The sequence below is a fragment of the Dendropsophus ebraccatus genome, chromosome 8 (genome assembly GCF_027789765.1).
Source record: "Dendropsophus ebraccatus isolate aDenEbr1 chromosome 8, aDenEbr1.pat, whole genome shotgun sequence".
Classification (NCBI taxonomy): domain Eukaryota; kingdom Metazoa; phylum Chordata; class Amphibia; order Anura; family Hylidae; genus Dendropsophus; species Dendropsophus ebraccatus.
Genome location: NC_091461.1, coordinates 24,199,404 through 24,221,250, shown reverse-complemented (window position 1 = coordinate 24,221,250; position 21,847 = coordinate 24,199,404). Strand labels below are relative to the sequence as shown.

Genomic DNA, 21,847 nt, shown 5'->3' with positions numbered 1-21,847 from the left:
AAGTTGGATTGGTTGGATGGGCATTTCTGGCGCACCATACGGTCAAGCTGCTCCCACAACAGCTCAATGGGGTGGTGATCTGGTGACTGCGCTGGCCACTCCATTACCTATAATAGAATACCAGCTGCTGCTTCTGCTGTAAATAGTTCTTGCACAATTTGGAGGTGTGTTTAGGGTCATTGTCCTGTTGTAGGATGAAATTGGCTCCAATCAAGCGCTGTCCACTGGGTATGGCATGGCGGTGCAGAGTGATAGCCTTCCTTATTCAGAATCCCTTTTACCCTGTACAAATCTCCCACCTTACCAGCACCAAAGCAACCCCAGACCATCACATTACCTCCACCATGCTTAACAGATGGCGTCAGGCATTCTTCCAGCATCTTTTCATTTGTTCTGCGTCTCACAAAAGTTCTTCTTTGTGATCCAAACACCTCAAACTTGAATTCATCCATCCACAACACTTTTTTCCAGTCTTCCTCTCTCCAATGTCTGTGTTCTTTTGCCCATCTTAATCTTTTTCTTTTATTGACCAGTCTCAGATATGGCTTTTTCTTTGCCACTCTGCCCTGAAGGCCAAAATCCCGCAGCTGCCTCTTCACTGTAGATGGTGACACTGGTGTTTTGCAGGTACTATTTAATGAAGATGCCAGTTGGGGACCTGTGAGGCGTCTGTTTCTCAAACTAGAGACTCTAATGTGCTTATCTTCTTGCTTAGTTGTGCAACGCGGCCTCCCACTTCTTTTTCTACTCTGGTTAGAGCCTGTTTGTGCTGTCCTCTGAAGGGAGTAGTACACACCGTTGTAGGAAATCTTCAATTTCTTAGCAATTTCTCGCATGGAATAGCCTTCATTTCTAAGAACAAGAATAGACTGTCGAGTTTCAGATGAAAGTTCTCTTTTTCTGACCATTTTGAGCGTTTAATTGACCCCACAAATGTGATGCTCCAGAAACACAATCTGCTCAAAGGAAGGTCAGTTTTGTAGCTTCTGTAACGAGCTAGACTGTTTTCAGATGTGTGAACATGATTGCACAAGGGTTTTCTAATCATCGATTAGCCTTCTGAGCCAATGAGCAAACACATTGTACCATTAGAACATTTAGACATTTGCAGCTAGAATAGTCATTTACCACATTAGCAATGTATAGAGTGTATTTCAAAATTGGTGATATTTAAAAAAAATTAAATCTTACAATTTTGATTTGAGTCTCAGAATAAAGCTAGGTTCACATCACAATTTAGCAAAACGCGGTCAACTACGTTTTTGTGTACGCTACAAAATGTAAAAAAAGAACACAGGCATTTTGATCCTTTTTTTATAATGTAAATTTAAATTGTATTTTTTTTATAATGGCAATGGAAAGCGGATCAAAACGTATGGCATGTTTTGCTTTTTTTTTCATAGAATGGATACATTGAACGGATAGCAAACTCGTGATGTGAACTTACCCTTACAGCTCTGGAGCTCTGTATTATGCTGTTTCTCTGTTATTACAACTGGAAATGTATTTATTTATTAATTTATTTATGTACTATGAACATATTCTGCAGCTCTGTAATCTGAATTGTCCAATATCACATCTGACCTGTCTCCAGACTACTATATAGTCTGATCCCAAACAGAGACAGCCTCTGGGTGGGATCTGTGAGCAGCCAGAAGACATCTGATAGGTGATGATGTCATACTGTAGTCGACAGGAAGTCAGCTGACCCAGGACATGCCACTTTCTCTGAGACAGTAAACAGTGTGATTTTCTTGTGGGTCAGACTGGTGATCACATGACCCAGGTAATGTAATGAGCTTGAATGAAAAAAAAAATAGCTTGTTAAGGGTAGCAATGGTGAGTGTTCCATGTGAAGTAAGAAAACTTACTTTGAATAAGTCCCGGGCTGTATGTAAATGTGGGCCAACTAGTCATCTGGGCTTTGGGGCTGGGGCATGTAGTCATTTCTCCTGGACATGCCAGCGCTGTAATCACCCCCTCCTCTGGGCATGATTCACAGCGCTGTATCAGCCATACATTGCAGGAAGCGGTCTTCTAACTCATTGACGCTCCAATCTTATCTATACAGCGGACATGCGCAGTACTGCAGCCTCATATCCCACTGTCCGCCATGATGATGACATTGAAGCACTGGTGAGTTTGAAGATCGCCTCCTGCGACATATGGCTGATACAGCGCTGGGAATCACACCCAGAGAGGGCATGATTACAGTGCAGGCACACCCAGGAGACATGACTACCTGCCCCAGCCACAAGCTCAGATGACTAGTTGACCCACAGTTGCATACAGCGTGGGACCTATTCAAAGTAAGTTTTCTGATCATACCGAGCAGGGTCGCAAGGCATAGGTATATGTTAAAGAAGTGTGCTCGGTGATGTACCGATACGTTTACTTAGTGCTATATCGATTTTTTAAGTGATTGGTTCCCCTAAAAGAGGAACTCTAGCCCAAATTTTTTTCTTTCAAATCAACAGGTTTCAGAAAGTTATATAGATTTGTAATTTACTTTTATTACACAATCTTAAGTTTTACCATACTTATCAGCTTCTGTATGCTCTGCAGGAAGCACTGTTTTGCTTCCAGTCTGACACAGTGCTCTCTACTGCCACCTCTGTCTAAGACATGAACTGTCCAGAGCAGGAGAGGTTTTCTACAGGGATTTACTACTGCTCTGGACAGTTCCTGACATGGACAAAGGTGGCAGCAGAGAGCATTGTGTCAGACTGGAAAAAATACACCACTTCCTGCAGGGCTTACAGAAGCTGGTAAGTACTGGAATTCTTGACATTTTTAAATAGAAGTAGAATTCAAATCTGTATAAAAAAAGATTTTTGCTGGAGTACCCCTTTAACATATAACACAGATCCATGGGCCCTTTGTTGCATTTTTTCTGGGAATTATCCTCAGCAACAATTCCCCACTATGTATAAGCTCTATCATATTATACAACGCTATATGTAGAGGAGTGGTTATGCTTTCAGCCAGGCCCTGGAGCCTATGGGGCCCCAAACATCGTCCTGCCCATTATAACACAATGTTTTCTGATGTCATATTGGCGCCCAGGAGCGCCAAGTCCTTTCGCATTATACTTGGAATATATGTGTCTCCTGTTATTCCTAAGTATCTCTGCAGTAAAGCGAGTGGCGACTACTTCAGCTATTATAAGATTTGTGTCCCTTAAATATCAGCGGAGGCGAAGAATATTGCTGCCTGGATATAATTTCCCTCTCGCAGCGTGCTTTCTGCGCCTTGTATAACAGGATTAGGCTTTTAAAGCCTGCGAGGACGCATTTCTGCCTTCATAAGGAAGAAGGCGATAAGGACCACATGGGGGGCTTCCTTTAGGTGTTGGAATAAGTATAAGTGAAGCCTGCAGCACGTTGCATCATTACAGCCTGTTTATTGATCGCTGAAATTCCCCGCTTTTGCTGGCAGACATTATACGGCACATTAACGGATCAGCACAATAGTTCAGGGATCAATCATTTATTCCCCTTCACCGGCCCATTTAAAGTGTTGTGTCAAAGATCTGAAAAAAAAAAAAATTCCCTTTTTAGGTATAAGATGCTGTTGAAGACAGGATTAAAGTAGATTGTTGTTGTGGAGAGTCCTTCAGATGTGAATCATACAGAACAAAACGCAAGAAATCCCATGCATTGAGCTGGAAATGAAAGTCTCCGACTGAGTTTTTCAAAGCTGTCAGTCACGATTTTTTATTTCTCATTATTTAGGAAAAAAATAAAAGTAAATGTAAATGACGCTGTGGGGGTCTCATCGCGGGGGCTCGGCTGTTTTATGTGATTAAAAGTTAATGAGTGGATGAAGGAAAACTTTTTAAGATAGTTTTTGTTTCAATTTTGTTTTCCCATTTATCATATTTATTATTTGCTATCAGTTATAAAGGAGAAGTCCGGCCATTTTGAAAATTCGGTAGCCGGCAGGGACAGGGGGGAATTTGATAAGGAGTACGCACTCACCTCTCCCTGTGCCCGTGGTGAGCAGTCCCTCAGCCAGGTTGTGGCGTGTACACCCCTGAGAACCTAGAGCCCAGCGGGGGTCCTGAGGCCGGTCCTGCTGCTCACTGTGGGCAGAGGTAAGTTCGTACTTGTTATCAAATCCCCCCCCTGCCTCTGGTGGCATGTCTGGACTACTCCTTTAAAAGAATGTGGGGGAAGGGGTAAATCCCAAAACTGGTGTATCTGTATCTAAATCCCCATCCCCCACCCAGTACTTATTGAGAGGTGCTCTGCCTGTAGACATAAATCATAGTAAATCAGGTCATCTTAACGCCTTTAGGAGATTTTAGGCCAGGCATTGCTCAATTGGTGTTTGCCCTTTGGTGCTGCCTATTGGAGGTAGCATCCCTGCAAGTCAATGTCTGAGCCCTTTAGAAGCCTCTCAGCAGCCTACAGATCTATGTGGAGTGTGGTGGGATCTGTAAGTACCCAGAATACACCTGATAGGGGATGATGTGATTCTGTAGTTCACAGGAAGTCAGCTGATGCAGGACAGGCCACTTCCTTTGACACATTAAACACTGATTTTCTTGTGGGTCAGACTGGTGATCACATGACTCAGTTACATTAATGAAATAGATTCTATGGAGAGTCTTTCCTCAGTCCTTTGGCTGAAAGTACAGGGTAAGGTGTTTTTCCATTTTGCTTCTGCTCCATGTGGAGTAGTCCTATGCGGCGGCCATTGTTGTGGCGGCACGTTGCCTGGGGGTGGTGTAGCCAAGAGCTCAGGGGGGCTATGTCTAGCAGAATTGGGGCTGCTGGATGACTGGGTTGCTCCTCCCTTTGGCAACGTTGTTCGCCACGTGGGGGTGCGCCATTTTTTACTTAGGGACCCACACATATCAGGAACCATCAAGCGGTGTCTGGGCTTATGCTATTTTGATCAAAATGTAACTAACTCCTGAGGTTAGTAGAAAACCAAAGAGAGTCTGCTAAACGATTAATAGTTTGCCATCAAAAGTACAAGAAATCCAAAGAAAAATTGCAAAAATGCATTGCATTGCATACCAAAATTGAGAAAATATATACAATTCTTTATTAAGCAAATACGTTTTAATACATAGTACAATCATAGGATAAAATACACAGAAGTTTACTATCGGAGAGGGGGTATGTATGTTATAGTAATATATAACCATTTAAAATGAAAGTAATAAATATGGTGAAGGGTAAACAGATTCAAGAAGGGGATGCCCAAGTAATATTAGCGCCAACCAGCGGTCACCAAGTAGATGGCATGTAATGAAGGATTATAATGGATGACCTCCTATGCCATCTGGGAAAGCTTAGTGGGCAATGTAACAAATATATATATATATATATATATATATATATATATATATATATACACACATACATACATGAGGTGGAAGTAATCACTATCCACTGAGTGTCCTGCATAGTCAAGCCCAGAGATTAAGTATAAAGGAGGGACAAAAAAATCCAAATACAAAACAAAGAAAAAGAGGTGAACGGCAACTACCACACTGATATCTTACCCCTCTCCAGCACCAACAGCCCGACGCACGTTTCGCTCACTTCATCAGGAGATCACTATGGATACGCGCCTCTACCACATTATTCGTATTGATTCACTGTTTTATGAATGGACACAATTTCTGAATGAACTGCGAACACATTTTACGCTATGGAGCATTGGACAATTCAGAGGACTCCTAATTTTCACGTCATTTCTTCCAGAGACAGCCCCATTCTTGTCTCCAGCTTGGGTGGAGTGTTGCTGCTCAGTTCCATTAAAGTGAAAGGAGCTTAATTGCAAACCGAACCTGAACTGGAGACAAGGGTCGTGTTGTCTCTGGAAGAAAGCGGCCATGTTTCTGTAGCACTGGATAACCCCTTTAACCAGGGCCGGCTCCAGCTTTTTGTGGGCCCTCGGGCGACAGAGCCTCGGTGGGCCCCTTTAAGGAGCAAATCATGGAGAGACAGGTGAGGAAAGATTTGCAGCAAAAGAAACATGCGGCTGCTGCATATCTTTCTCCTTCTGTATCTCCTGATCTCTCCTGCATGCAGCTCCTGCTGTGTGTGTGTGTGTCTGTGTGTGTGTGTGTGTGTGTGTGTGTGTGTGTATGTGTATATATACAAGCGCACACACACAGAGCAGGAGCTGTATACAGAAGAACTAGCAGCACCAGCATGATTATATATATATATATATATATATATATATATATATATATATATATAAACATGGTGAGACCCCTAGTTCTCCTATATACAGGTCCTGCAGTGATATACAGTGTATATATATATATATATATATATATATATATATATACACACTGAACATCACTGCAGGACCTGTATATAGGAGAACTAGGGGTCTCACCATGTTTATATGATAGAGACAGAGAGACAGAGAGATAGAAGATAGATAGATAGATAGATAGATAGGAGATAGATAGATAAGAGATAGATAGATAGATAGGAGATAGATAGATAGATAGATAGATACATAGATAGATACAGATATCTAGTTGTTTTGTGTATAGAGGTCCTGCTGTAACATATATATATCCTGCTGTAATAGATATATATATATATTACAGCAGGACCTCTATACACAAAACAACTAGAAACCAGCACATACAGAACACTTAGTTTGCAGAGCCTACCGTGCTGCCCTCTATCAGGTCAGGTGTCCGATCACATGACCCGTGACATCATCAAAGGTCCTACACACTCAAAGGTCCTTTCCTACTCGGCTGTAGGGAAGATTTGTGAAGGAAGACAGGTGCCCGGGGGCCCCAGTATGTATCGGCGTGGCCCCTAACTGTCACATGCGGCCTCTAGGGGCCCAGTCCCCTTTGTTACTACACTTTTTTTTCTTTTTTACTAACAAAAAAATGTAGTAACAAACGGGAGTGGGCCCCTAGAGGAGCTGTGGGCCCCGGCATTTGCCCTAGTTAGCCGGGTGCTGACGCCGGCCCTGCCTTTAACCAATTGTAACTGTTTCACTGATAATGCACTTGTAAAAAAATATGGTTTCACTGTGGGTTATGCTTGAAAATGGCAGCAACTGGCTGCCGAAACATTGCATCTTGATCCACGATTGCTGTTCTGTACACGTGTGATTATATGTAAATAAATTTTTTTCACCTTATGCAATTGCTCGATATTCTGATTATATAGATAGATAGATAGATAGATAGATAGATAGATAGATAGGAGATAGATAGATAGATAGATAGATAGATAGCCAGATAGATAGGAGATAGATAGATAGATAGATAGAACGATAGATAGATAGAACGATAGATAGATAGATAGATAGGAGATAGATAGATGATAGATAGATAGATAGATAGATAGATAGATAGATAGAAGATAGATAGATAGATAGGAGATAGATAGATAGATAGATAGATAGGAGATAGATAGATAGGAGATAGATAGACACATAAGAGAGATTATCATTCCATACTGTTACAAGCTTATGCTGCTTTTCTCCCGGTTTGCACTCGCCAGATCCTGCTAAGTAATTTTTGCATGGGTTTTATTAGACAGTTAGTTAAAATTCAGTCCGAGCAACTGTGCTAAAATATCTGTATTTTTTGAAAAAGCCAAGAAAAAAAAATCTACAAAACAGAGAGGCTGATTTCTATTCATCTCATGCCCGCGTCCTTGAAGAAATGGATTTTGAGAATCATCTGTGCACTTTGGTAACTGTTTAGAAAAGATGGTTTTTAATTAGTAATTTGGTGGTCTAGATAACTGGAAATTAGGATTTCCTATGATGCATCTGAAGTATTACAGTTTTATCATATTACCGAGAGGCTTATCCGGCAGAAATGTAAGAGATGAGCCCTGATGGAAGACGGCGGGTGACATCCGTTTAATCAAATTTAAAATTTTTAGTACCGCTGATGACCTCTAGGTGAGTATACAAAGATTCAACTGAAGCTGTTATTATGTTACCGTATCATTTTTGGATTAGGTTGGATAGCGGGTTTCTTATAATTTGCCTATTGTTTAAAAACATACAATTTATAACAAATATGTGTAGTTCCGGAACTATATAAGAAACAGATTTTTGTTGCGCTCATCTCTAACAGTAGCTAAACTTATTTTAGGGGGTTTCCAAGCTGAGTTACCTCAGCACAACTCCCATCGAAGTAAACAAGAGCTGAGAGCTGCAGTTATTTAAAATGGCCACTATACAATATATGTCAATATACGCTTCCTGCTCTGTGTAAAGTGGCAACAGTAGCTCTAGTACATATTGATTGGCGGCGTGCTGGGTTGAATCCCAAGGAAAGGCCATCAATAAATTATACCTGAAAAAAAAAACCTTTAAAGGGGTTGTCCAAGTGCTCAAGATCCAAAAAATATGTACTTACCTGCAGCTGCTACTCCCCACCAGTGCCATTCCACCAGACCATCCTTGCTTCTCGGGGATTCTATCCTGACATGCATTACTAGCTACAGCAGGGACCCATTTCAGCCAGTGATTGGCTAAGTAGACATTGCCTGTGTCAGGATGGAGAACAGGCAGCTCCAAGCAGTTAGCACAGCAGCAGGTGAGTACAATTTTTTTTTTTACTATGTAGCTTCCCCTATGTAATTTTTTTTTTTTTTTACTATGTAGCTTCCCTTATGTAATTTACAGAACTAGTAACAAACAAATAACAAAAACAGAATGTGGGGTGGGGGAGTGGGGACTCATTTTCCATATAATAGCTATTGTTACGAGTTGGAATGTTTTGCGCTAGTTAAAGTTTTCATCTCATTATAGCAGCAGATATAACAAGATGTAGGTAATACAATACACAAGAGATGGAACAATTATGGGTTTAACAGCAGAACATGCAAATTGTTTCATTTGTCCAATGTTTCAATATACAGTGTCATTACAACAAGGCATGTGTAACGCCCGGAGTAGTGGATCCACTGGACCGGCACCAGCGATGGCACAAACCTCACCAGGGAGCGGAGTCTAAGGGGCCGCTGGTTTTCACCAGAGCCCGCCGCAAGGCGGGATGGACTTGCTGCGGCAGGCGACCCCCAGGTCGCTACCCCTGGCTTGGTTGCTGGTGTCGGCAGGCGAGGCGTGGCAGGAGATGGCACAGGCAATAGTCTGCAGATGAGAGAGCACGTGACTGGCTGGACACAGGAACAGGTGGAGTGACAGGGGAACAGGAACCAGGAACAGGGACAAGGGACCAGGTAACGGACAGGACTCAGGAACAGGGACTAGGGACCAGGTAACGGACAGGACACAGGAACAACAGGGAGCTGGGCCAAACGCTATGGGAAGCATGTAGAGGCTCCAACACAGGGGACAGGGCATGCTGGGATTTATAGGGGAGTGATTGGTGCAACTACCAATTAGGAGCGCACTGCCCCTTTAAATCTGAGACAGCCGGCGCGCGCGCGCCCTAGGAGGCGGGGACGCGCGCGCCGGCCGGCACAGCGAGAGACAGGAGCGTGGAGAGGTGAGGCGCCCCCCGGGGCCGAACGTGTAGCAGCGCCGGGTCCCTGCACCGGGACCCCGGCAGCTGCATAAGATGGGAGGAGGTCGCGGCGGCGGCCCGGAGCATGGGACGCCGCCGCGGCCGTGACAGTACCCCCCCCCTTTGGCCTCCCCCTCTTTCTAACCTGCAGGAACCTTTTGATGAGATCTTGGTCCAGGATGTTAGCCTCGGGTTCCCAGGACCTCTCCTCAGGACCAAATCCTTTCCAGTCCACCAGGAAGAACCTTCTACCTCTGACAGTCTTCATAGCCAGAATGTCCTTAACAGCGTAGACGTCGTCAGAGACGGCTTGAGGAGCAGAGAACGAAGACCTATCGGAGAACCGGTTCAGGACCACTGGTTTTAAGAGGGAAACATGGAAGGAGTTCGGAATCCGCATAGTGGGGGGTAGGCGGAGTTTGTAGGTGACAGGGTTGATGCGTCTTAGCACCGAGAAAGGACCGAGGAATCGAGGGCCCAACTTGTAGCTGGGGATCTTGAGTCGGACATATTTGGCCGAGAGCCAGACTTTGTCACCTGGGAGAAAATTCGTGGCAGGTCTCCTCTTCTTATCAGCCTGGTCCTTCATGCGTTCCGAGGCTTTGAGTAAGGACTGTCGAGTTTGTTCCCAGATCGATTGCAGGTCAGATAACAACTCCTCCACGGCTGGGACTTCAGAGGATGGAGAGAGAGGCAGAGGAGGACGAGGATGATGCCCGTAGACCACATAGAAAGGGGACTTGCCTGTGGAAGTCGAGTCCAAGTGGTTATAAGAGAATTCTGCCCATGGGAGTAGATCGGACCAGTTGTCTTGGCGGCTTGAAACAAAATGGCGTAGGTAGTTGCCCAGAATCTGATTGACTCTCTCCACTTGCCCGTTGGTTTGAGGATGATAGGCCGATGAGAAGTCCAGCTTCACTTGGAGTTGCGAGCATAGGGCACGCCAAAATTTAGAGACAAATTGAGAGCCTCGGTCGGACACAATGTGAAGAGGAAGTCCATGCAGGCGAAAGATGTGTCGGAAGAACAACTGAGCCAGACGAGGAGCAGAGGGCAGACCAGGAAGGGCCACGAAGTGAGCCATTTTAGAAAAGCGGTCCGTCACCACCCAAATAACTGTATTGCCCGCAGATGGAGGTAGGTCAGTGATGAAATCCATCCCAATGTGGTGCCAGGGATGATCCGGGACTGGCAAGGGCAATAGTAGGCCGGCAGGTCTTAGACGGGGAGATTTATTCCTGGCACAGACTGCACAGGAAGCCACAAAATCCTTGACATCCTGGAGGAGATTGGGCCACCAGTAATGACGGGAGATCAATTGCCCGGTCTTTTGGGCTCCTGGATGCCCGGCTACCAAAGAGGAATGCCCCCACTTCAAGATGCGTTTACGGAGTGCGGGACGCACATAAGTCTTCCCGGGAGGCAGTCTCTGCAGAGCAGAAGTGGCAACTGGTACTAGGCGGTCGGGAGGTATTATGTGACGAGGAGATTCCTCTTGCCCCATGACATCGGATGCTCGGGATAATGCATCGGCCTTTAGATTCTTCTCGGCTGGACGGAAGTGGATGGTATAGTTGAACCGAGAGAAGAAGAGGGACCACCGAGCCTGCCTGGGATTGAGGCGTTGAGCCGATTGGAGGTAGAGGAGGTTCTTGTGGTCCGTGTAGATGTTAACCGGGTGTTTAGCCCCCTCTAATAGATGACGCCACTCCTCCAGTGCCAACTTAATGGCCAGGAGTTCACGGTCCCCAATGGTATAGTTCCTCTCGGCAGGGGAGAAAGTCTTAGAGAAGAACCCACAGGTTCTGGTCTTGCCTGATGTGTCCCTTTGCGAGAGAACGGCTCCTGCGCCCACAGAAGAAGCATCGACCTCGAGAGAAAACGGCCTGGAGACATCCGGGCGGACTAGGGCAGGAGCGGAGGCAAAGGCAGACTTGAGGCTATTGAAGGCTTGTTCGGCCTCTGGAGGCCAACGTCTGGGGTCCGCCTTCTTTTTAGTGAGAGCCACAATGGGTGCGACCAGGGTAGAGAAGTGAGGGATGAATTGCCGGTAATAGTTGGCGAAGCCCAGGAAACGTTGGATAGCTCTAAGTCCCACAGGGCGTGGCCATTGAAGGACAGCTGCGAGCTTGGCTGGATCCATTTGTAGGCCCTGATCGGAGACGATATAGCCAAGAAATGGAAGACTGCGCTGATGGAAAACGCACTTCTCAAGCTTGGCGTATAGATGATTGGCCCGTAGTCTTCGTAGAACCTGACGCACTTGTGCCACATGAGTCTGCTGGTCCGGGGAGAAGACCAAAATGTCGTCCAAATAAACAATGACGCAGACATAGAGGAGGTCTCGGAAGATATCGTTCACGAATTCCTGGAAGACCGCTGGGGCATTGCATAGGCCGAATGGCATGACCAGATATTCGTAGTGCCCATCCCTGGTGTTGAAAGCGGTCTTCCATTCGTCTCCCTTACGAATTCGGACCAAGTTATACGCTCCCCTGAGATCCAGCTTGGAGAAGATCTTTGCTCCACGAAGACGGTCGAATAGTTCCGGAATAAGCGGAAGAGGATAGCGGTTCTTAACGGTCACCTTATTTAAACCCCGATAGTCTATGCATGGGCGGAGGGAACCGTCCTTCTTCTGAACAAAGAAAAATCCGGCGCCAGCTGGAGACGTGGATTTGCGGATGAAGCCCTTTTGTAAGTTCTCCTGGATGTAGGAGGACATGGCTTCAGTCTCGGGCACAGAGAGAGGGTATACTCGACCACGTGAAGGAGAAGACCCAGGAAGGAGGTCTATAGGGCAATCATAGGCCCGATGGGGTGGTAGTGAGTCCGCCTCCTTGGCCGAGAAAACATCGACAAAGTCTTGGTAGTCCTCCGGTAGCCCGGATAGAGGCTTGACACAAGCAGGTGACCTTGTAGAGCACTTGGGTTGAGGAGATCTCAGACACCGGTTATGACAGTCCTGACCCCAGCTGAGAACCTCCCCAGTTCTCCAGTCCAGCTTAGGGGTATGGATTTGCAGCCAAGGAAGCCCCAGCAGGAGGTTGGAAGAGGAATGGCGCAAGACATAGAAGGAGATCTTCTCCTGATGTAAGGCTCCCACCTGGAGGACTAGGGGTGCCGTCTGGCTGTACACCGCTTCGGTAAGAACCTCCCCCGTAACCGAAGAGATAGACCGGGGTTGGGCTAGCTGGATCACGGGTAGCCGCCATCTTTGGACCAACGAAGCAGAGATGAAACTGCCAGCAGAGCCAGAGTCGATGAGGGCAGTAGTCTGGAAAACTTGCCCAGAGGGTGTCTGGATGGAGACGGGCATAGTCAACCTTGGAGAGGTGGCATTCACACCTAGGGAGGCCTCTCCCACCGGACCTAGGTGCGGGCGTTTCCCGGACGCTGAGGGCGTTGGGGACATCTCTGTCGATAGTGATCCGCGCCACCGCAATAGAGGCAGAGATTCTGGTCCAGTCGACGGTTCCTCTCATCAGTCGTCAGGCGAACACGTTCCACCTGCATAGGAACCTCTGGAAGCGACTGGGACATAGGAGCAACAGGATTCTGGAACACCGGTGCCAGCCGAGGATGGCGACGGGGCAGACTCAGACGCCGTCCTTGCCGAACCTCCTCCTCTCTCTCGGAAAACCTGGTGTAGACTCTGGTAGCCAGTAGAATAAGATCGTTCAAGGAGGTAGGCAGATCCCGGGCAGCGAGCACATCCTTCACTTGGCTGGACAGGCCCTTTTTAAAGGTGGCAATCAGAGCGGCCTCATTCCAGTCTAGTTCCGCAGCCAGGGTGCGGAACTGGATGGCGTAATCACCAACGGAGGAAGTCCCTTGGGATAAATTGAGGAGAGCAGTCTCAGCCGAAGACGCACGGGCAGGTTCCTCAAAGACCGAGCGGAACTCGTCCAGGAAGATTCGAAAATTGGCAGCAACCGGATCATTACGGTCCCATAGTGGCGTGGCCCAGGCCAGAGCTCTTCCCTCCAATAGGCTGATAATGAAAGCCACTTTAGAGCGCTCGGTGGCAAACTGACTGCTTAAAAGTTCGATGTACATGGTGCATTGGGTCAGGAACCCTCTGCACAACTTGGGGTCACCTCCATATTTACTTGGGAGAGCCAGTCGTAGTTTTGAAGGGGCTGCCGGAGGTGATGACTGCTGAGCTGTGGTATGCTGTTGAACGGCTGCAGTCAGTTGTTGAATCAGCTGTGACTGTTGCTGAATCTGTTGAGCCTGTAGGGCGACCACTCGGGCTACCTCGCGGATATCAGGCACCTCGCCGGGATCCATGGTTGGAGCCTACTGTAACGCCCGGAGTAGTGGATCCACTGGACCGGCACCAGCGATGGCACAAACCTCACCAGGGAGCGGAGTCTAAGGGGCCGCTGGTTTTCACCAGAGCCCGCCGCAAGGCGGGATGGACTTGCTGCGGCAGGCGACCCCCAGGTCGCTACCCCTGGCTTGGTTGCTGGTGTCGGCAGGCGAGGCGTGGCAGGAGATGGCACAGGCAATAGTCTGCAGATGAGAGAGCACGTGACTGGCTGGACACAGGAACAGGTGGAGTGACAGGGGAACAGGAACCAGGAACAGGGACAAGGGACCAGGTAACGGACAGGACTCAGGAACAGGGACTAGGGACCAGGTAACGGACAGGACACAGGAACAACAGGGAGCTGGGCCAAACGCTATGGGAAGCATGTAGAGGCTCCAACACAGGGGACAGGGCATGCTGGGATTTATAGGGGAGTGATTGGTGCAACTACCAATTAGGAGCGCACTGCCCCTTTAAATCTGAGACAGCCGGCGCGCGCGCGCCCGAGGAGGCGGGGACGCGCGCGCCGGCCGGCACAGCGAGAGACAGGAGCGTGGAGAGGTGAGGCGCCCCCCGGGGCCGAACGTGTAGCAGCGCCGGGTCCCTGCACCGGGACCCCGGCAGCTGCATAAGATGGGAGGAGGTCGCGGCGGCGGCCCGGAGCATGGGACGCCGCCGCGGCCGTGACAGCATGTAGAACAACACTAACTTTAACTTTATAGAGTTTCAATTTAAGCCTGAGAGTTTATTTGTTTTAAATTTAAAATTTTCAAGTATATATATGGAAAGTCCTTTGCTGTAGTCCGCTGTAATTTTACACACTTCATTGGACCCCAGTGTTATTGAAGGGAGTAGTTTATCCTTTCCATTATCTGGATATTAAAAGTTTTACTGTGCTTAGAAGATGTAAGGTCGTTGAGTGTTTTTTAGCTGTAGTTTTATTAAGTTTTCAAAATTTTGTGAAAAAAAGCGAGAAAACGGTAATAGCACAATGTAGAAATGCAATGAAAAATGTAGATTGTAATGCTAAAGTATCATCATAGTCAGTTAAAGTCAACACAAGAACTGCAAATATTTCCAGTTATTCTCAAACCATCTTGAATAAGATATCTGGTAAGAAAAGGGAGTAAAGGCACGGCAATGATTGTTTGATTGATACTTACTATGTGTGAATCAGAAAAAGTTGAGCAAAATTAGTTTAACTCTTTGAGGACCAGGCCCAAAATGACCCAGTGGACCACGCAAATTTTCATTTTTGTTTTCGTTTTTTCCCTCCTCCCCTTTTAAGAGCTCCAGCACTTTCAGTTTTCTATCTATAGGGCCATGTTGGGGCTTTGTTTTTACAGGAATAGTTGTACTGTGTAATGGCGTCCTTAATTCTACCATAACATGTATGATGGAACCCCAAATATATTATTTATGAAGATATAAATAGGTGAAATCTTAAAAAAGAATGCAATATGGTAACGTTTGGGGGGTTCCTGTGTCTACGTTATGCACTATATGGTAAAAGCAACGTGATACCATTATTCTATAGGTCAGTCCGAACACAACCTTATGCAGGTTACACAGATTCTCTAATGTTATATATATTTTTTTTATATATTATTAATAAAACGGCCCAATTGTGACACTTATAGCGGTTTTATTTTTTCACCTATGGGGCTGTATGGGGTGTCATTTTTTCCGCCATGATCTCTAGTTTTTATTAATACCATATTTGTGAAGATCGGATGTTTTGATCTAATTTTTTATTAACTTTTTTATATATAAGGTAACAAAAAATCAGTAATCCTGGCACTTTTTTCCCTCTTTTCCTCTACGCCATTCACCGTTAGTGATGACGCTTGTTATATTTTAATAGATCGGACAATTATGCACACTACGTATATTATATGTTTATTTATTTATTTTTATATGTTTTATTTATATAATGGGAAAGGGGGGTGATTTGAACTTTTATTGGGGGAGGGGCTTTGGGGTAGTGTAATAATGTTTTTTACTTTTTTTACACATTTAATGTCCCTTTGGGGGACTTTTACATACGTTTGATTATTCACATTGATCACAGCAATGCCATAGGCATAGCATTGATCAGTGTGATAGGCCATCTGCTCATTGAGCCTGCCTTTGCTGGCTCAGTGAACAGATCGCCGATCGGACCGCACGGAGGCAGGTGAGAGACCTCCGATCCTTAAATGACAGTGTCACTGACACTTAAACGCTGTAGTCGTGCCGCGATTGCGGAATTTAAGGGGTTAATGACACGCTGCAGCCTGTCATTAACGGCGAGGTGCCGGCTGCTCACTGCAGCCAGCCCCCACCTCCTATGAAGTGGAGCAGAGCGCGCTTCATTGGTCAGGGCGTACAGGTATGCCCACGGTCGTCTGGGCACAGACTTCCAGGGAGTACCTGTACACCCTAGGTCGTCTAGGGGTTAAAGTGGCACTGTCACAACAGTATATTTAAAGAGATCAACAGGTATTGTGATCACAAGCAATTTTCTATGTTTAAATCTACATTATACATATACTAGGCAGGGCCGGTTTTAGACAAAATGTGGCCCTGGGCAAAGTTGAAGGTGGGGCCCCAAATGCTAAAACATTGTAGCAGCAATTTAAGGTCCCGATACTTTTTTGTCAGCGGTTGGCGCGCTGCTCGAGGTGGGGTGATCTTCTGTGACCTTAAATAAGACCCCTCTGTGCCCTATATAGTAGATAGGTCCCTCTGTGCCTCCATAGTACATATAGTCGGTATCCCTCTGTAGGTAATTCTTCTGGTAGTTACCTCCACCACCCAGTATGTAGTATCCACCAATATAGGAGGCATCTCACTGTAGGTTTTACACCTGTTAGCTAGCCCCCTGATAGTTGCCCCCTCAGCAGATAGCAGCTCCCCTGATAGTTACCCCCCCCCAGCACATAGCATCTCCCCTGTCCCCCCCCCCCCCCAGCACATAGCATCTCCACTGATAGTTGCCCCCTCAGCAGATAGCATCTCCACTGATAGTTAAATGCCCCCCCGCCCCCAGCACATAGCATCTCCTAGGGCTGGGGTGATGTGGGCAAAAAATAAAATCTCGTTTTTTCTTTTCTCGATTTTTTTTATTTATTTTTTGATGGGTGTAGTAGTATAGGCATAGTGGATAAGGCGTGTAGCAATAGTAGAAGCATATAAGATGAGGGGTGTAGTAGTAGATAAGGGGAGTAGCAGTTTTGGGAGTAGTAGTAGTATCAGGAGTGGAGGTAATAATAGCAATGGTAGTAGAGCAGTATTGGGGGTAGTAGTAGAGCAGTATTGGGGGTAGTAGTAGAGCAGTATTAGGGGTAGTAGTAGAGTAGTATTGGGAGTAGTAGTAGAGCAGTATTGGGGGTAGTAGTAGAGCAGTATTGGGGTAGTAGTAGAGCAGTATTAGGAGTAGTATTGGGGGTAGTAGTAGGGCAGTATGGGGGTAGTAGTATAGCAGTATTGGGGGTAGTAGTAGAGCAGTATTGGGGGTAGTAGTAGAGCAGTATTAGGAGTAGTATTGGGGGTAGTAGTAGGGCAGTATGGGGGTAGTAGTAGAGCAGTATTGGGGGTAGTAGTAGAGCAGTATTAGGAGTAGTAGTAGGGCAGTATTGGGAGTAGTAGTAGAGCAGTATTAGGAGTAGTATTGGGGTAGTAGTAGGGCAGTATTTGTGGTAGTAGTAGAGCAGTATTAGGAGTAGTATTGGGGGTAGTAGCAGGGCAGTATTGGGAGTAGTAGTAGAGCAGTATTAGGAGTAGTATTGGGGTAGTAGTAGGGCAGTATTTGTGGTAGTAGTAGAGCAGTATTGGGAGTAGTATTGGGGGTAATAGTAGGGCACTATTGGGGGTAGTAGTAGAGCAATATTAGGAGTAGTATTGGGGGTAGTAGTAGGGCACTACTGGGGGTAGTAGTAGGGCAGTATTAGGAGTAGTATTGGGGGTAATAGTAGGGCACTATTGGGGGTAGTAGTAGAGCAATATTAGGAGTAGTATTGGGGGTAGTAGTAGGGCACTACTGGGGGTAGTAGTAGGGCAGTATTAGGAGTAGTATTGGGGTAGTAGTAAGGCACTATTGGGGGTAGTAGTAGAGCAGTATTAGGAGTAGTATTGATGGTGGTAGTAGTAGGGAACTATTGGGGGTAGTAGTAGAGCAGTATTAGGAGTAGTATTGGGGGTAGTAGTAGGGCAGTATTAGGAGTAGTATTGGGGTAGTAGTAGGGCACTATTGGGGGTAATAGTAGGGCAGTATTAGGAGTAGTATTGGGGGTAATAGTAGGGCACTATTGGGGGTAGTAGTAGAGCAATATTAGGAGTAGTATTGGGGGTAGTAGTAGGGCACTACTGGGGGTAGTAGTAGGGCAGTATTAGGAGTAGTATTGGGGTAGTAGTAAGGCACTATTGGGGGTAGTAGTAGAGCAGTATTAGGAGTAGTATTGATGGTGGTAGTAGTAGGGCACTATTGGGGGTAGTAGTAGAGCAGTATTAGGAGTAGTATTGGGGGTAGTAGTAGGGCAGTATTAGGAGTAGTATTGGGGTAGTAGTAGGGCACTATTGGGGGTAATAGTAGGGCAGTATTAGGAATAGTATTGGGGGTAATAGTAGAGCAGTATTAGGAGTAGTATTGGGGGTAGTAGTAGAGCACTACTGGGGGTAGTAGTAGAGCAGAGGAGAGATATGGGGGTACTTTATCATACAGGATACTGTGTGATTCAGCACCCACCTCCATCATGTACTGCTCAGGGCCTGGTGGCCATAGATACAGAGGGAGGAGGGCCCTGAACAGTATATGGTGGAAGGGGGGACTGCAACATACAAGATCCCCTGCCCCCTTCCTGTATACTGTTCGCTAGGCTAGTATATGGGGAGGGGGTTACTGTTTAATAAAGACACCCGAGGCTCCGCCCACCCACGGCCATAAGCACCGCCCCCTGGCCGCAAGTCCCGCCCCCAGTCTCCGTGACCCTCTAACCCCCCCCCCCCTCTATTTCTTTACCTGGGCTTGCCGTTCCTCCTCTTCTGTAGGGCACAGGCAGCTCTGCAGGAGGGGCGCTACGTCCTCACAGCTCAGCTCCTTCGTTCATTAGTGGAGCAGGGGAGCTGCTTGTGCTGCTCTGCTTCCTGCTCCACTAATGAAGGAAGGAGCTAGGGGGCCCCTGGGGGATGGGGGCCCTGGGCAATTGCCTACTTTGCCCCCCCCTAACGCCGGCCCTGATACTAGGTATCACTGCGCATGTGTACAGCTGCTGTGCGTCCACATTCAGTAGCAGAGAATCCTGGGGGTGCTCGCATTGGATGGTCAGCTCTCCTGTCATACAGCACTAAAACCTTTGTAACTACACAGTGACATTATAATAAATGAATTGTTGTATAACAAAGAGCATTGTCTCCAGGTAAGCTAAAGAGCTGATTTAATAAGCAATTTAATTAGCAAACATTAGTACTATAATTGCCTAAGATAATTACCCTCAATTGATATACAACCTGCATTATGAACAGGTGTCTTTCCTTGTGTGAGTGCACAAAGTGCACTGAGACTTCCTGTTCTTGGTCTCTTTTTTTGAACACTTTTAAGACCAAATACCGACATGGACCACAGTTTGGCCACATGTATAACATTGATTGAAACATAGAAAATAAAATAAAAAAATAGAATATATCGCAAAACTATTTGCAATGAGGAGCGTAACTAGAAAGGGCTGGGCCCTATAGCAAACGTTTGATTGCTATACCCACTGTAGGTAATCCCCCTGTTTGTTAGCTCTCTGCCCAGTCGATAGCATATGTTAGGTATCTCATCTGGTATCCTCTCCCCAGTAGATAGTGCCCCCGTGGTAGACTTATCCCCTAGTGTCCCCCCATGGTAGGCATCTCCTGTAGTGTCCCCCCATGGTAGGCATCTTACCTCATATGCCCCCGTACATAGTGTCCCCCAAAATAGACATCTCCCCTATTATCCTACCCCCAGTACATAGTGTCCCCCATGGTAGGCATTTACTTTGGTAGTATAATGGCAGCTCAGGATATCCAGTGTATTGCAGGGATGGGCCCCCTGATGTGGTGGGCCCCATAGCAGCTGCTATGGCTGCTACAGTGGTAGTTACACCCCTGCTTGCGATCACAACAACTGTCGATTTCTTAAAAGAAATTTTTTGTGACAGGTACAATAGGTTTTTAAATTGACACAACCATTAAAAAAAACAACATGACTAATGTAAGTCCATGTGGCTGTTGTGGTCTCATAGGCACAGAGATAGAAAAGGAGATGGCAACAGCAGTTGTCAGTAGGTGGGGGTAGGTGGTACAGGGCTGAAGAAAGCCTTTGCCGTTAACTTGTCAACATCGGGGAGGCGGGGGTGATGGGGTTGCTGGTGGTGTACAACCTGATTGTAATATTGTGAACGCATCTAAGTCATGCTGGTGTATCTTTAGAACATGAAAGGAGAACCTTCGAACCTCCAGCTGTTGCGAAGCTACAATTCACATCATGCCTGTATAGGCATGATGGGAATTGTAGTTTTTTTTCAGCTGAAGTACCGAAACTTCCCCATCCCTGCTTTAGAAGACAGAGGGTTATTTTAAAGAGACTCTGCCCCCTTCAAGATCTGTCCTGGGGTCCGTTCGGCAGGTGATGCAGTTATTTTCCTCAAAAACAATTTTTAAACTTGCAGCAAGAGATGAGTGAACCTCGAGAATGCTCGAGTCTATCCGAACCCAAGCATTCAGCATAGCGGGGGCTGCTGAACTTGGATAAAGCCCTAAGGCTCTGTAGAAAACATATCCATGTATTAATGTTTTCCTGACAGCTGGGTAAGAGCGTTATCCAACTTCAGCAGCCCCCGCTATGCCAAATGCTCGGGTTCGGATAGACTCGAGCATGCTCCAGGTTCGCTCATCTCTATTTGCAGCCCTTTGTCAAATTGGCGTGGCATAGAGTACCCGTGTTTAAGGCTTGCACCGCCTTTCCGTCCCTCCTCCCCACCCTCTTCACCATTAAGAATGCCCCTGGGCAGATTTTTTTTCTATTCATCACTTGTCTGAACACTGCACATGTGCTTTAATGATCCAGCACCTGTGCAGTGTTCAGACAGGTGATGAATAGGAAAAATCCTGCTAGGACCATTCCTAATGATGAGGAGGGTGGGGAGGAGGGACAGAGAGGCGTTGCAAATCTAATGCACAGAAACTCTAGGCCACGCCAGTTTGACACAGGGCGGCAAGTTTAAAAGTTGTTTTTTAGGACAATAACTGCATCACCTGCCGAACGGACCCCAGGACAGATCTTGGATTAAAAGCAGGTACAAGCAGTTTGGGGGGGGGGGGGCAGATTGTGGGTACAGAGTCGCTTTACGTCTACAACTACATAACACCATATTATAAATGTAGCTCACATACCAATAAGAGAAAAGAGACTGCGGCTTGTCTTAGGGTTATGATGAAAATTGTCTAAAACAGTAATAAATGCAAAACTGCAAACCACGGGCTGAAATAGAATGAGCATGTTTGTAATGGACCCCCTATTGGACCTGGTGTAGTGATATCCCTTGGGAGGTAATTGCCTAGCACTTGGTCTTTCATGTAGTGACAGGACATTGTGAAGTTAATTATTAATAATCAAGTCACCAATTAATATTAACAACTTAAAGAAGATTAAACCAAATCCTTGATTAGCGGTCTCTTTAATCCAGCAATAATTATGGAGTCGGCTATCGCTGAACCACTTACCTCCTGAAAAGCTTTAGTTAAAAGCAAGAGGTAATTGTGTGCCACTGAATATCGAGGTAATGGATGTGGACCTAGTCCAAGAGACAAGACTTCCCGCTTTTATCCGAGCTTCAGACATCTTGTGATTGACTTTGTACCTTCTGCAATTTTTCTTCTTTGTTGTTTTATGATGAACAGATCAATGCATTTAAAACACCATCTGGATCCATAAGCAGTCGCCAGTGCAACATAAACCACATAACAGTCACAGGTTAGTGTTCCTCTATTGATGCCATGCATATTTATGCTTTGTGAAAGTATCATATTGTAGCAGT

General features: G+C 46.2%; 1 protein-coding gene across 1 annotated transcript in view; it reads left to right on the top strand.

Annotated features, from left to right (window-relative positions):
- Positions 1–2,076: 2,076 nt before the first annotated feature.
- C8H10orf90 (chromosome 8 C10orf90 homolog) overlaps positions 2,077–21,847 on the top strand; it is a 179,239-nt gene continuing 159,468 nt past the window's right edge. Inside the window, exons 1-2 of the mRNA XM_069981801.1 lie at positions 2,077–2,136; positions 21,711–21,783. Of these exons, the coding sequence (XP_069837902.1) occupies positions 2,077–2,136; positions 21,711–21,783 (133 nt within the window). The remainder of the gene's footprint in view (positions 2,137–21,710; positions 21,784–21,847) is intronic.